This window comes from Daphnia carinata, chromosome 9 (genome assembly GCF_022539665.2).
Source record: "Daphnia carinata strain CSIRO-1 chromosome 9, CSIRO_AGI_Dcar_HiC_V3, whole genome shotgun sequence".
Taxonomy (NCBI): Eukaryota; Metazoa; Arthropoda; class Branchiopoda; order Diplostraca; family Daphniidae; genus Daphnia; species Daphnia carinata.
In genome coordinates, this window is record NC_081339.1 from 1,596,941 (window position 1) to 1,610,408 (window position 13,468).

The 13,468-nt window shown below is 37.7% G+C and overlaps 1 protein-coding gene and 2 non-coding genes across 4 annotated transcripts; all 3 read right to left on the reverse strand.

The window, feature by feature from the left end:
* Window positions 1–368: 368 nt before the first annotated feature.
* On the reverse strand, window positions 369–452 carry Trnal-uaa (transfer RNA leucine (anticodon UAA)). Its single transcript has one exon. It is a non-coding gene; the product is annotated as a tRNA-Leu (tRNA).
* A 1,374-nt stretch (window positions 453–1,826) lies between these two features.
* Trnal-uaa (transfer RNA leucine (anticodon UAA)) lies at window positions 1,827–1,910 on the reverse strand. The gene has a single exon. It is a non-coding gene; the product is annotated as a tRNA-Leu (tRNA).
* Window positions 1,911–8,019: 6,109 nt separating this feature from the next.
* On the reverse strand, window positions 8,020–13,125 carry LOC130689148 (allatostatin-A receptor-like). 2 transcript variants are annotated; one of them, XR_009421769.1, is made up of 6 exons: window positions 12,986–13,125; window positions 11,651–11,952; window positions 11,173–11,541; window positions 10,991–11,092; window positions 9,652–10,366; window positions 8,020–8,277 (listed from the first exon to the last, which is right to left on the reverse strand). XR_009421769.1 is itself a non-coding variant. In XM_057512172.2 (5 exons), exons 2-5 carry the CDS (start codon window positions 11,870–11,872, stop codon window positions 9,770–9,772), a joined length of 1,290 nt encoding a protein of 429 aa, XP_057368155.1. In that variant the 5' UTR covers window positions 11,873–11,952; window positions 12,986–13,125; the 3' UTR covers window positions 8,311–9,769. The 2 variants fall into 2 exon arrangements, 1 of the variants encoding a protein (XP_057368155.1); XM_057512172.2 differs by lacking the exon at window positions 8,020–8,277 and having other exon boundaries at window positions 8,311–10,366.
* Window positions 13,126–13,468: the final 343 nt, after the last annotated feature.

Here is a 13,468-nt window from a genome sequence, read left to right on the forward strand (position 1 = left end):
CGATACCGGAACTCATTCCTTGAGATAATGGAACAAAATTTGTTGGCGCTGAGAAGGACTTGGGTGAAGAGTGGTGGAGATGTATGCAGCCGGGAATGTCCCAAATTTCATTAGAGAAGCTGGCATCCACTGAACCTTCCAGTCATCTCGGAAACCACATTTTGGCGGAGCTGCCTTCAAAATCTTCTTCTTTCGAAATCGTTCCAATACCGTTCAAATATAACAGATATTAAAGCACAGCATGGTAATGACCACGATTTGAACTAAGTCTTGAATAACTTTCTGATTCGTTAATGAGCAATACATCATTTGTTAGGTATTTGTATGATCGATATCATGCATCTTTCTCATCATTTTTACATTGGCATTACCAGGTGTGAGGATCGAACTCACGTCTCTTTACCGGAGACCAGAACTTAAATCTAGCGCCTTAACCACTCGGCCAACCTGGTTGTACTTACACGGAGTCATCATGCTAATTCATTAATGACATTACATAACTAATTTACCAACAGCCATTGACTCGACAAAATCTTATTTGTGTTTTTTCTTTTGGAACCACGGCCAACGTTATAAAACGAAACTAAACCTTTCACAACATGGTGATGTGGTTCTACCTGCCTTTGCCAATATTTGAAAACCATGAATAAATTGTTTGAAATTTTAATAAATTGTTCGTCGACTGACAAGAGATTGTACAGTAACCACGTTGAAGTTTGAATTTCATAAACGATTTGTATTGAATTTCATTCTACTTAACTACATACTAATACTGTACACTAAATCATCTATTATCTATATGAATCCGCACCACTTTCGAAATATTTCACGTCGAGCTACTGCAAAAGCTGATTAACATTGTGCCAGCAAAATGTTTGAGGACAAGTAGGACACGTCAAGGGTTTTCGCACAACATCTTGAAATTGTTGACATCATCTAAAACCAAGCAACGTGTCAGGGCTCATTGGACGCAATTAATGACATGATTTCCCTCTTATCTAGTCAACAAAGCGAATGTCAATGTTTAGTCAACAAGCAAACGATCGGCACACCACCAGCTGGATCCTTTGCCGACGCGTCACCAAGAGACCATTACCGGTACCACCAACGGCTCCTGGACCTCTTCTGAGTAAATGAAAGACTGTATATCTACAATCGTTAGCCGCGTGGAGGAAATGGAAGACGCGTCAGCCGGATTTCGAAGTAGAAGACGTAGTCATGGAGATCAACAAAGGATTTGGTCGTGGAGTGTGGAACATTGTTCATGTAAAGGCGGCATTTGGATGCGTTGCGTTGAACGGTGGACGTCCAGTTTCCGACAAGAATTTTCCGTAGGGGAATCACGGAACTGTGTCTCCTCGTATCCAATTCATCCGTCAATACAGACTCATGGGAGGATAGATCGACGAAATAGGCAATAACTCAACTTGGCAACAACCTAACCACTATTCGCGATGTTTATGGTTCTTAACCCTTTCTCAAATTATATTATGTCAATGCCAATCGTCCGCTAATAGTACAGTGGTCGTCTTTGGATATGTCAAAAGTTAAACTTATAATTGTCCCTGAATCTGTCAGTTATTAGTGTCCCATCACACCGACTATAGGCTTATCAAGAAATTCATTGCTTCTTTCGCATAGCAAGGTACCTTAATAATATAGCAAGGTTCCTTAAATGTAACGGATCTTAAAGCACAGCATGGTACTGCCCACAATCTGAACTATGTCTTGAATAACTTACTGATTCGTTAATGAGCACAATATCATTTGTGAGGTACTTGTTTAGTCTATATTTTGCATTTTTGTCATCGCTTTTATATTGGCATTACCAGGTGTGAGGATCGAACTCACGTCTCTTTATCAGAGACCAGAACTTAAATCTGGCGCCTTAACCACTCGGCCAACCTGGTTGTATTTACCTGGAGTCATTATGCTAATTTATTAATAACATTAAATAACTATTTTATTTGGCTCGACAAAATTTTTATTTGTGTTTTTCTTTTAAAACCACGGCCAACGGTATAAAACGAAACTAAACTGTTTCACAACATGGTAATATGGTTTCTCAAGTTATGTTGTGTTATGCCAATCGTCTGCTAATAGTACAATGGTCATTTCACGATATGTCAAAAGTTACATTTACAATCGTTTCTGAATCTGTTAGTTATTAGTGTTCCATCACACCTACTATAGGCTTATCAAGAAATTCATTACTGCTTCCTCATAGCAAGGTAAATTAGAGCTAACGACATCAGGTTCTCATTTCGCTAAAAAGGAACTAACTGATCTAGATAACATATTCCTTGTATTCGCTGAATAATTGCTAAATTATGAGTGCTTAGTTACCACGTACATGGACCAAAATCTTTCCACTATATCGATATTAGAAAGTATTCCAAGGTTGTAGCGCATTAGCCACTTGGCCAACCTGGTGAACAATTTTTTTTTTTTCATTTTCTTTTATTTTCCTATTTACACTGAATTCCATGGTCCTTCCATTCATCCAAATTTCCTTTGTCCATTTAGGCTTATCCGCTAAACGAGGGAATGTATATTTCATTATTATTATTGTTATTTCATTTTTCTTTTAGTTTGAAACGTCACTGTAACTTTAAAGAGGATCCGTTCACCTCTTCATTTCTCCTTTCCATCTTTTTTTTATTGACGTTATTGGTGTTTTACTCTGAGTATCCATAATGAAGTCACTATTTGGTTTATTGGGCAGGGTAGGAAATCAAATGTCAAGCTGATCATGTCACAAAGGGGCATGTTTCACTGCTAGATTGTAATTTGATATGTTATGCTTTATTCATTTTTTCCGTTTCTTTTTCCATTTCTTGAAGTAAAGCTTGATTTCGTTTGAATTCCCGTTTGCAGCCACGTTTCTCATATCCTAGACCTTCACAGTTCAATACTATATAACTGGCCAACATTGTTAGGCTTTTTTATTGTACTAGTGTATGTATCTTTCCCTATTTGGCGACTGCTAGGACTAAAATCTTCTACGGAATGAGTAAATGGCCATTAATCGTACGAGTGATTTGTTGTTGTGGGATTTTCACACATAATTCACACACGTAATCATTTTAAATAAAACGTGGCTAAATCTTTTCGACAGGCTCATTTTCGTGTACAATTCCTTGACACTAGAGATTTCATATAAAGTTGAATGACCGTCGGATCTTCTACATGTAAAAAACGGGCCAAAACGATAACATAAATGACAAACCGAAAAAATAGCATGTAGAAACGATATAATTCGCGCCAAAACAAGTGCGTGTTCCTTCATTTTCAATTCAAAATACTTCTTAATCTTCTTCCGCTTTTAAAATTCAAAATACCTTTACCATTAACCAGATCAACTCATAAAAATAAGAGCACATGGCTCTTCGCATGGCTAGCAACACATCGCTTGCGTTATATCGTTTAATTGTTGGGGAAAAAGAAGTAAAACGGTTGCGCTAATCATTTGAATGACATACCAATATCCTTCAGAACTGTTACTATGTTGGCCCGGATCATACTGCTGTACTATGATGGCAGCAAACCTCAATGGTAAGGTAGTCATTCATTGGGCTTCTAAAATTTAATTTCATTTAATTTCTGGAAAACTAGGACACGATGTCATAAATGAGCATTACGGAAAAATAGTAACACAGATTATTCAGTTTTTTAATGAATAAAAACAGTTTCATTAAATTTGTAAACGCTTAAATTAATCTAAAAGAATCACTGACGAAGTGGGTGTGGCTTCATTGCTGCAAAAAGACAGAGGCAACCACTTTACTAAAGAGATTTGAAAAACAAGCAGTGATCCTCAATCTCCTTGCAGCCAATGTTGATACTAATAGGTTGATGCTATGGCTAAGTGTTATTCCTTTTGTGCATTAAAATATGAGATGTCGAATTTCATTTTATATTTCCTTAAATTTAGACTTGGAAATAACCCCAACCATTTAGCAATGCCGTCTATCATTTCTGTTGTTCAATCAAATTCTCCATGGAGCAGATAGGCCACTCTGTTTTAGAGTTCTACTTCTAGTGCTAATATCCGAACAACTGCCATCTGTACGCGCAAGCTGTTTATACCGGCGGATTTTCATCAAAACACTAATCACCACTAACTGATGGTTTTGTGTATGAGTTAATAGCCGTTCATTTGCCTGATTTCAGTAAGAAAAAAGATGCAGTTGCGGTCGTCAAAAAATATTTGTAGTAAGGGAACAATGTGAAAGACAATTCCAGATGTCCTGTCCTTACGCCACTTTAATTTCAATCGTCGACCTACTGTATGATTTGCATAAGATAAGAAAGCCTGCTCATTATTACACGTGCAGTATCCTCCAGAAGCGGTGCTTGCGATCCATCACCGTTACCATTCGTAAGCTGCTAGATCAATTCTTTAAAACCTTTTTTCGGGCGGTTTAAACACCAATAACAAAGCTTTAGGGTTTTTTTCGGCAACAGAACGGTAATGTGCGATTTCAGTAACAAAATAAATACAATGATTTAAAATAAATAAACAATTCAATTTTCTAGATTTTCATAATCGTTTTCTAATTAGAGAAATAACGACACATCTGCCATCGAAAATAATAGGACGTTTTTCAAATGGTATTACTGAGCCTTACGACTTTGCGTAGCTATGCTGTTACACACGTTGGATCCTACGCCAATTTTGCGCACCCGAGGGCGGCGATGGTAGAATAATGACTGGCAGTGTAACCACTGTAGTGCCTGGGAGCAGCACATAATGGTTGTCTAGCAAGGAGTACCAAGAGCCTCATGAACAAACCTCTCGCCTTCTATCGGAGTAGCACCTTTAGCACAATTGTACTGGGTGAAAATTGGAGTACAAATGAAAAAATTTTCGAATAGCTTATTGAATTTCAGTTGCTACTACAAATTTAAGCAAGTAATATTGCATATTACCAGCATAAACTTTATATATTCCACATACATAAACTTCGTTTTTCCACATATATTTTAAGGAGTTTCTAGTCACGGCTAAAGAACTAAGAGTATTAATTTAGAATATTATGAAATAACCAAGTGATGTTCAATATTCTTGTCTTCTATTAACCAAAGGGGGAACAGTTTATCTCTTTAAAACCATCTGTCACCGTACCGGAGGATAGCTAGCAAACGGGCAAACAGCTAGGCTAAACAGCAATGGGCGATAGGTGGCGGGGGGAGGGGATGCCTTCAATTATATAGTACAGCAATTTGATCCGGGCCAACATCGTGATAGTTCTGAATGACATGCTAGTATCCATTCCATTTCAGTGCTCAGTACAACCATTTAATCAAGCCAACATTGGCCGCAAAGCTATGAAAGATTCTTTGCGTGTCATTTGCGGTCAGCGGAGCAACAAAATGTTGGAAGGTTCAGCAATACCATTTGTAAGCGTTCTATTTTTCCGGTCGCCGATTCCGCTTACACATCGTTCAAATGGTTTACAGATGTGTGATTCATTTCCCATTTTAAAAATAATTCTGAAAACTAGAAAATTGAATGAATAAAGAATAATGTTCATTAATTATTTTTGTATTGAATTTTGTGTTGTTAATTTTTGAATCTGAATGTGCTTTTCAGCCTTATCTTAATGCTACAAAGGATAATATTGATTACTCCAGTGGCTGCTGTCATCGATGTTGCGCTCGCCAGATGTGGTGGTGACGGTGATCTCGGCGTATTAGTTATTCTTGTTGTAGCTTGGTATAGAGTACCTTGGTGTCGAGTAGCTTGATGAAGGGTAGCTTCCGGCAGGGTAGCTAGGAGCAGGGTACGTTGTTGAAGGGTAGCTGGGAGCTTCGTATTCCGGATTGTAGCTGAATGGAACCTCGGCAACCACAGCCAAGAACGCGGCGACGAAGAGCTAACGGAATACGTGATGTTTTTCTTTCAGTTGTTTATCAGCTCATTCAGTGTTACGAATAAAATGCCTAATGAGCTTCATGTGCTAGTAGATTGGTTTGGTAGGCACCTATTGGTTTTTGTCCTGCCATTTTCGGCTTATTTAGTGGAGCGAATGGAAAAGAACGTTCAAATGACCTAATTGTTTTAGGTGATCACATATCTTTCGAGTGAATTCGCTCACTAGTGTACCTTTTCGTTTCTAACATAATCTCCCGGTTGCTAATTCCGGACAGCAAACTACAAACAAAAAAAACATGTTGTTCATTATCGTTACAGAATATTTGTTACAGCAATGTAAGGCATTGCCCTGTCGAACCAAACCGTATGTGCGATGTTCAATCACAAGATTTTGTTCAATTTATATTTTTTTTGTATGGTCACGGGTGAAAAACGGAATAATGGTTATCTCTTCGCAGAGATGAGTCATCCGCTCTTTGAACCACTCAGCAACCGTGAGAAAGAAATCATTTTAAAAAACTTATTCAAAGAGAGATAAGGAGATAACGCAGTGCGGAAGGAGTGTAACTCGCGCAACGCTATAAAATCCTATCGCGAAACTCCGTTAGATAGGGCCTATCCGAAGAGCTCCCGAAGTTGACTAAACTCCGGTACGAGGAGTTCCTTGGGTTCCCTATAGGTCTTCAGAGCTTTTCTGTCACTGGGTAAAGTTTTATTACCTTCTAGTCTTAGTTAAGACATTGTTTAGTTAAGGCATCACTTGTTGTACTATTCTTCCTTGTAAATATAATACAAGTGTGACGGTATTTTTGAAAAATATTCAATTCGCTTAATATCTCTACATAAATTATTACAGTATATACGTATATATATATATATAAATATATTCTTATGTAATATAAATTTATATTATCCCAATCAATATCTATATTGCTAGGTTCTCTGCAACGTCTTTTATAAGACTGTGGAAGTCGTAGCTACAAGCGATGAAGAATATTCATGTACTTTATGTTCGTTTTTTTATTAAAGTAATCCCCTTTCCAGTTTTTTCGGTCGTTCAATCTGGTATTTTGGATCCACTTTTCTCAACACCCATTTGCTAACTTTTTATTTTATTTTTTATGCGTTTTAAAATTTCAGTTTAGAAAAACGAGGTCGAGCAAGAAAACTTAAAGCTAATGGTGCCAGAATGGTACTTACAATAAACCTTTTCACAAGGCGCAAAGCATGACATTTTCAATCGTTAACGCTCGAATCCGCCATGTTTATTCATTATTATTGTTTTGTCTAATTCCCTTTTTAAATTCAGGGCGTTTATAATTCTATTTTATTTATTTCTATCTTTGGTTTTGATTTGAAAGAGAAGAGAAGGAAAGTATTCCCCGATTGAAAGCCAATTTTTTTTGTGTCTTTTTTATTGTATTTGATGGACTAAATATTTTAATATTAAAGTGCGAAATGTTTGTGTCAATTTTTCTTGCGTGCTGGAATAGGGCCCGGCCCTGGGTAAACCAAAATCAGCTTACTATCAGTTGCTAATGGCGCTAAACTAAAAAAACCTTTCTAGTGTATCGCTCCAGTCCGTCCGGTAGAAGTAATTTTTCAAATTTTCGCATTGAAATATTTATGCGGTCAAATCAAATAAAAATATATAATAGGTTTTCCAGATGAACCAGGGCGCGCCACCGCTATGCTGAAATGGTGGCAGAATCCAAAATTTTGACATTCGGCGTTTTATTCGACATTTATTTGTTGTTCCGTTTTAGTATTGTCATTCGAAAATGCAAACAATGTCTAGGTATGGTATGATAGTATGTTTTATTCATTATTCTTACCCTTTTATTTTATTTGTTTTCTAGACGAATTCGTTTTCGAAACGAAATTAGTTTTTTCGTTTCGACAATCGACAATCGCAGGAAAAGCCTTTTAAGCAGACACCTTCCAGAAACAGTAAAAAATGTAGCTTGAGAAGAAGTGTTACGTTACAACATAATTCTAGTTAGAATCTGATCTATTCCAATAATCCTATAAAAAAGAGAAAAAAAAGGGGTTTCATGTTTATTTTCATTAAACTTCCTATATTTCTATGTGATTTTTCTTAAATCAACATGTTCCAATGGGATTTAATAGAAGGAAACAGATTTTTAAAACGTTTCTTGAACTTATCCTTAAGTCATATTTAAACATTATTGAACTATTTAGTATTTACAACTGGAAACGATTACCAATTTTATAAATTACTGGAAACGTAAGTAAAAAAATCTCTCAATCATTGCGGTCATACGTAAATCCGTTTGGTTGGGTAAATTTCAAAAGCGATGATGCATCTTTACGGCCAATGTGAATTAAACATGTCGCAAACAGCCGTCAGCGGTGTCCCCCAAGGTTTAATAATTTACCTGAAAGGGAAGGTAAACAGAGGATGTATTAATTGTATTATGTTTCAACAATATGCGTTTTAGGTTTAATGCTCTCATTAGTTTTAGACGAGCTCTTAAAAACTTCCTCTTTTATAGGCTTGGGCTTCTTGGATAAACAAGTAAGACATATGTGCCTGGATGACTAAAACAGTCATAGATAGTGTCTTTTCACACGATAATAGTTATACTATTTCATATTTGAAAAAGGAGCTAAAACGTTGGTTGGGAACAGCTAGATGCACTTAATTTTTACCTCGTCAATAGCTCGCAATGTCGCTATTGACAGCTTTAATTTGTTTACGCTTTAAACAGTATTCAAAATGAAATAAGGCGACGTCGTGTTTCCTTTTGCTCAAAAAATTCATTCGCAACAAACGCACGCTGGAATTTGCTTATTCGGTAGGTCACGCGTATCGATTCGTGATTCTACCAATAGGTTTTTCTTTCCCCGAGGAATCTAGACAAAAACTTGCAGAAAGGGAACTTGAGTTTTCATGTTACCCAAGTTACGTTTGGTGCGTTTCCACAGCCCTCGACATAAATTTGAGCAGAAAATCGATAGTTTTAATTATGAATTATGCCTTCGAACTTGATTACTCTGTTCATCCGAACTCTTTCGCTAGCAATATGGTAAAACAAAGGTGTAAAGCATAGAATTATACTGTGTCGGCAATGTCAAACAATTAGACATCAGACTAATTTGTTCCAACGGTAAATTATTCCATCTACGGAATTCGGATCGAGTTGAAATTTTCGTTTCGAACCAGGTTCTTCTATACCAAAGTCGGGCATGCGTAGAAGTGTCTTTTTAACGTTTTTCATTATGTTTTAGTATAGCCGCGTACGGCGAAGTGGATGTAAGCAGACGCTCTGTATTCGTTTTCTTTCGTTACCGCTAAGCGATCCGTAAAACGCATTCAAAGCCGATCAGAAAGTTGATTGAGGAAAAGCCCTACGAGAAAGGGTTGGCGCGCATGTCGCTACACTTTCCGTCAATGCCCGCTGTTATAACGTAATAAAAAATACGTTTAGAAACTTCCGCGCATGACTGTATGGTAGGTCACCTTTTACATACCACGACATAGAGACTCAAATCACAGGAATGGTATAGCTACACTCCAACCCAAAATTAGAAACGAATCCGTTTGAATCGAGAAAAGAGAAAGAAAGTCAAGAGTATACAATGTGGACTATAGCGATAGTCAGGACATTCACGTCTGAAAATAATCTCCAAAACATTGATTAGGAGGCAAGCCTTGAAATCCAAATTATTTTCTCGCCTTATCAACGGAGAAGAAAAACCAAAATATATTTTCCGTGCAAATTTCAAAATATTTCGATTGTGATACTTACATTCGCCTGCCTGGGTACCTCCTTCAGTCAAACAGTGTATCTGGCAGTCTTGCATTTCCGGCTTCAAATGAGGATAAGGATATCAAAACAGGAAACGAGTTTGCAGGTTGCAGATAGCTTAAAGAATGTCGATCGCTTCAGCTTCAGCGTTATTACAAGCGTGAACAACGGTGGATTTCATTATATTGGTGTTCCCCGTGAAACCAGTATTTCCAGTGTTGCCTGTGTTACCCGTGAAGAGGGGCTGTCGAATGTCAGACTTTTCCCCATTGTTGGGTTGGTGACGCTGCTCACAACTTGGAAGAGCGAATCCCAAAGACCGACAGTAAACGACTTTCCGGAAAGCTTTCCGAAAGTTGTCAGATATAAGGGCATACAGAAAGGGATTTACACAAGAATTCATATATGCTAATACATGGGAGATTATTTGTATCATGACTGTAAAGGGCGTGATTTCAAACAAGGCTAGACTTTTCAGAACTAAAACAAGTTGAATGGGACACCAACACACGGCGAAAATGACCACTACTATGCAAACCATGCGGGTAACTCTCTTTTTACCGCGCCGGCTTTCCGCCGAGACACGCCCACCTGGTGCCACCCCTCTCCATAAGCGCATAAGCATGCATATATACAAACCGCAAATCAACAGCAGTGGGATGACATACGAGGTGGCAAAAAAAGTGATCTGAAAGACATGGTAGCTCCATCCATCCTAAAATAAACATTTTGTTAACCGAGTTATTCCATCTGCATAAGTCCTCTAAGTTTTACGTTTGATCCTCTATACCAGACACAAAGCATTTCGTACTTTAAACCATGCGTTAAACCATCTCTTTCGTTCTACAGCCCTAATACCAAAGGACGAGCCAAAACGAAAAATTTGGGGCGTTTTTTTTGCATGAGTAAACCACCGCCCAAATAGCAATTTAGATGTGGCAATGGAGTTCGAAAAAAGCACGAAAATTTCGGCTGTTTCGTGGTTTGTTTGGTTTCTCCGCGTTTTTCCTATTTTGAAGACAGCAGATGCGTTTGCTCTTTGTCTTGAAATAAGTACTGTATATGTTCTGGCAAAACAGAGCGGACTAAAGTTTTTCTTTTAAGGGTTTTTAGAGTTCTCCCGCCCATCCTAGAAATGAAAATGCATCGAAGGTCCATTCAAGAGTCTGCTTTCTACACTGTCTGCAGTGAATTTTCAAAAACTTCATCTTCTTCAATTAACATTAAGCGATCGTTTTTAATTCTTGTTCCTTTGTGTCTGGTGCAAAGTGATAATTTTTCTTTCCTTCTTTTTTTTCTGGTTATATTTTTTAAGAATATTTAAAATAAGAAGAATTACCTTTTGGAGAAATACGCACACAGAATACTCCTCGTCGGCAAAGAGATACATCACTTCTCCGTGAGCCATTAGCAATGGCACACAGGCCACGAATATAACAACCTTGTTTGTAGAAAAAATATATATAGATAAGTAAAAAAGAAGGGTGTCAGAAAAAATTTTAATTATAGGTTATATTATACCCAGGTAACGGCGATGGCCCAATAAGTGTTCGCCTCCGTTCGAATGGACATTGAAGTTATGGGATGAACGACAGCTAAATAGCGGTCAAGCGACATTAAGACTAGAGTGTACACACTGGCGTATGCAGTTACGATAACCAAGTACTGAACAATTTTGCACCAGGCATCTCCAAACGGCCAAAAGGGTAAAGCGTAATCCGAGGCAGTAAACGGGACACAAAAGACAATAAACAAAAGATCGGCTAATGCCAAATTTATAATGAGCAGGTTAGTTGTGTTGCGCATTTGCTGATTTGCCGCCACAACAACCACCACCAGAGCATTGCCAATAAACCCAACTACAACAATAATTCCAAATATAATTGGAACCTTTAATGGAAAAAAAAAGGAAAAGAAAAGAATAGAAACGGATTAGAGATAATTTCTTCAAACGTAAAGGCAGCTGTCGCAGAGCATGTAAAATGATCGCATTTCATACCACTATAGAAATGATGCGTTGCATAGCAAACCCATGGGAGTAATCCGGTCTAAATTCCTCTATCCCAGAGCTTTTGTTCGCACAAAAAGGCAAACTAGCATAGCGTGAAAGATTACATAATCCGTATCGGTTGTCCAGAGAATGAGACATATTTGGATAGTTGGAAATCATTCCGTTTCCGTCCATGGCCGTTTCTGCCATCAAATCCTCCATGATATCCATCTCTGGGACATCAATATTCACAACCGTGTGGCCAATGCGCGGTTGGTATTGACCGGGCTGAGAAAGGTCAAAATGTTTTGCTTCACAAAAACAAAAAACAACATTTCTGATTAAGTTTGGTTGCTCTCCAACGAAAACAACTTGATTTTGAATTCACAATCAGCCAGAACTACCTACCAAAAGCAAAAAAATAAAAAATAAAAAATCCAATACGAATTTTCGAGGTAGAGAATTTTTGAACAAAAACGAAAACATATTCATGAGAAAAAATTGTGATACGAAATGAAACATTGTTGAAGGCAATATCTTTTTTTTGGAATACAAATATGGGTAATATTACTTCAGCTTGACAAAGGAGAAAATATTTTGCAAAGCAACAAATTTTAGCCCTGTAAGCTGCTAGCATTTTAATTATTCATAACCATGACAAAAAAAAGTGTTTCCTTTGCAGACGTTTCAAGGAGCACGCTGTACCTTTGACAGCTATAAATTGAAGTTAAACGAAACTATTAAACAAAACTAAAACGGTTAGATAACTGAGGAGCCCAACTGATGAATTGATTTCTTTCAAAATTTTCAACTTTCACGCGTTTGTAATTACTCGTGAACAGTGTTCCACGTAAAAACTGTAATTTCTTTTTTCTCGAAAACAAAATCATTACAGCTATATGGACAAACGGTCTAAGCGTCGTATGGTACTATGGGGCGGCTATTTATAACTTTTTCTCGCTTAATACGGATCTCGCTTCCAAAGCCTTAAAGGCAGTCAAATACTTACTGATGCTTACTGAACTCGGCATTGAATTGATTGACAGCTGTGACTTTTCGCTTTTTGCCTTTTTCTTTTCTATCTTACTGCGTAACAACAACAGATGTATATGTTTTTTTATAATAACCTAACCTAGTGTAATAGCGTGACATGGGGTAAATTCATGGGACTTCGGGTTTTCTTTGTTGAGCTGGGTGCGGGCTAACGTTAATATCCGTCCACACACCCCCCAGCCATTACAAAGGAGTAGCTTAGTTTCTAGACAGATCTTTGTGAAAGGAACACTTTTACCAAATAGAATATCCGGAAAACAAACAAACTGATAGTAGCTGAGGAAGACTTACAGGAAAGGGTTGTTATTTCCCAATAGCACTTCGAAACGTCAATGAATTTCTTAAAAAACTGTGTTCTCTTTTCAGCTACAAAGCAACTGAACCTGGACTTATTGCAGTCTCGCGTCTCAGCATTTCCGATAGAGAACGAGGGTGTCGCATAGGAAGCTGCGCAGAAGATGCGCAGAAGCGAGAAGACGTAAAATTCTACACTTTAGTCTTCCTCAGAATAGTTCCCGCACTACTGACGAGGATGTCGAGAGATGGCCCACGCATTGGTTTAAAAGATATTGAGCTTATTCCCACCTACCTCGAGACTTCTTGAGATCGGACGTTTCAGCCGCACTATTTAATCCCAAGGTTGAGCTTCAGTCCCATCTCAGCAGTCGTAACTAAGCAAATACAATTGTGCATATGTAAGGGAAGGTTTTCTATGTGTATGTGCGAGATCATGAAGTTATTCTATTTGTTAACCATATACATTACTTACATCTC

Coding starts and splice junctions, on each gene's coding strand:
- LOC130689148 (XM_057512172.2), bottom strand. CDS start 11,872: ATGGATATCATGGAGGATTTGATGGCAGAAACGGCCATGGACGGAAAC. Junction 11,542..11,650: donor AACGCATCATTTCTATAGTG/GTATGAAATGCG, acceptor TTTCCATTAAAG/GTTCCAATTATATTTGGAAT. Junction 11,093..11,172: donor GGGCCATCGCCGTTACCTGG/GTATAATATAAC, acceptor TCTACAAACAAG/GTTGTTATATTCGTGGCCTG.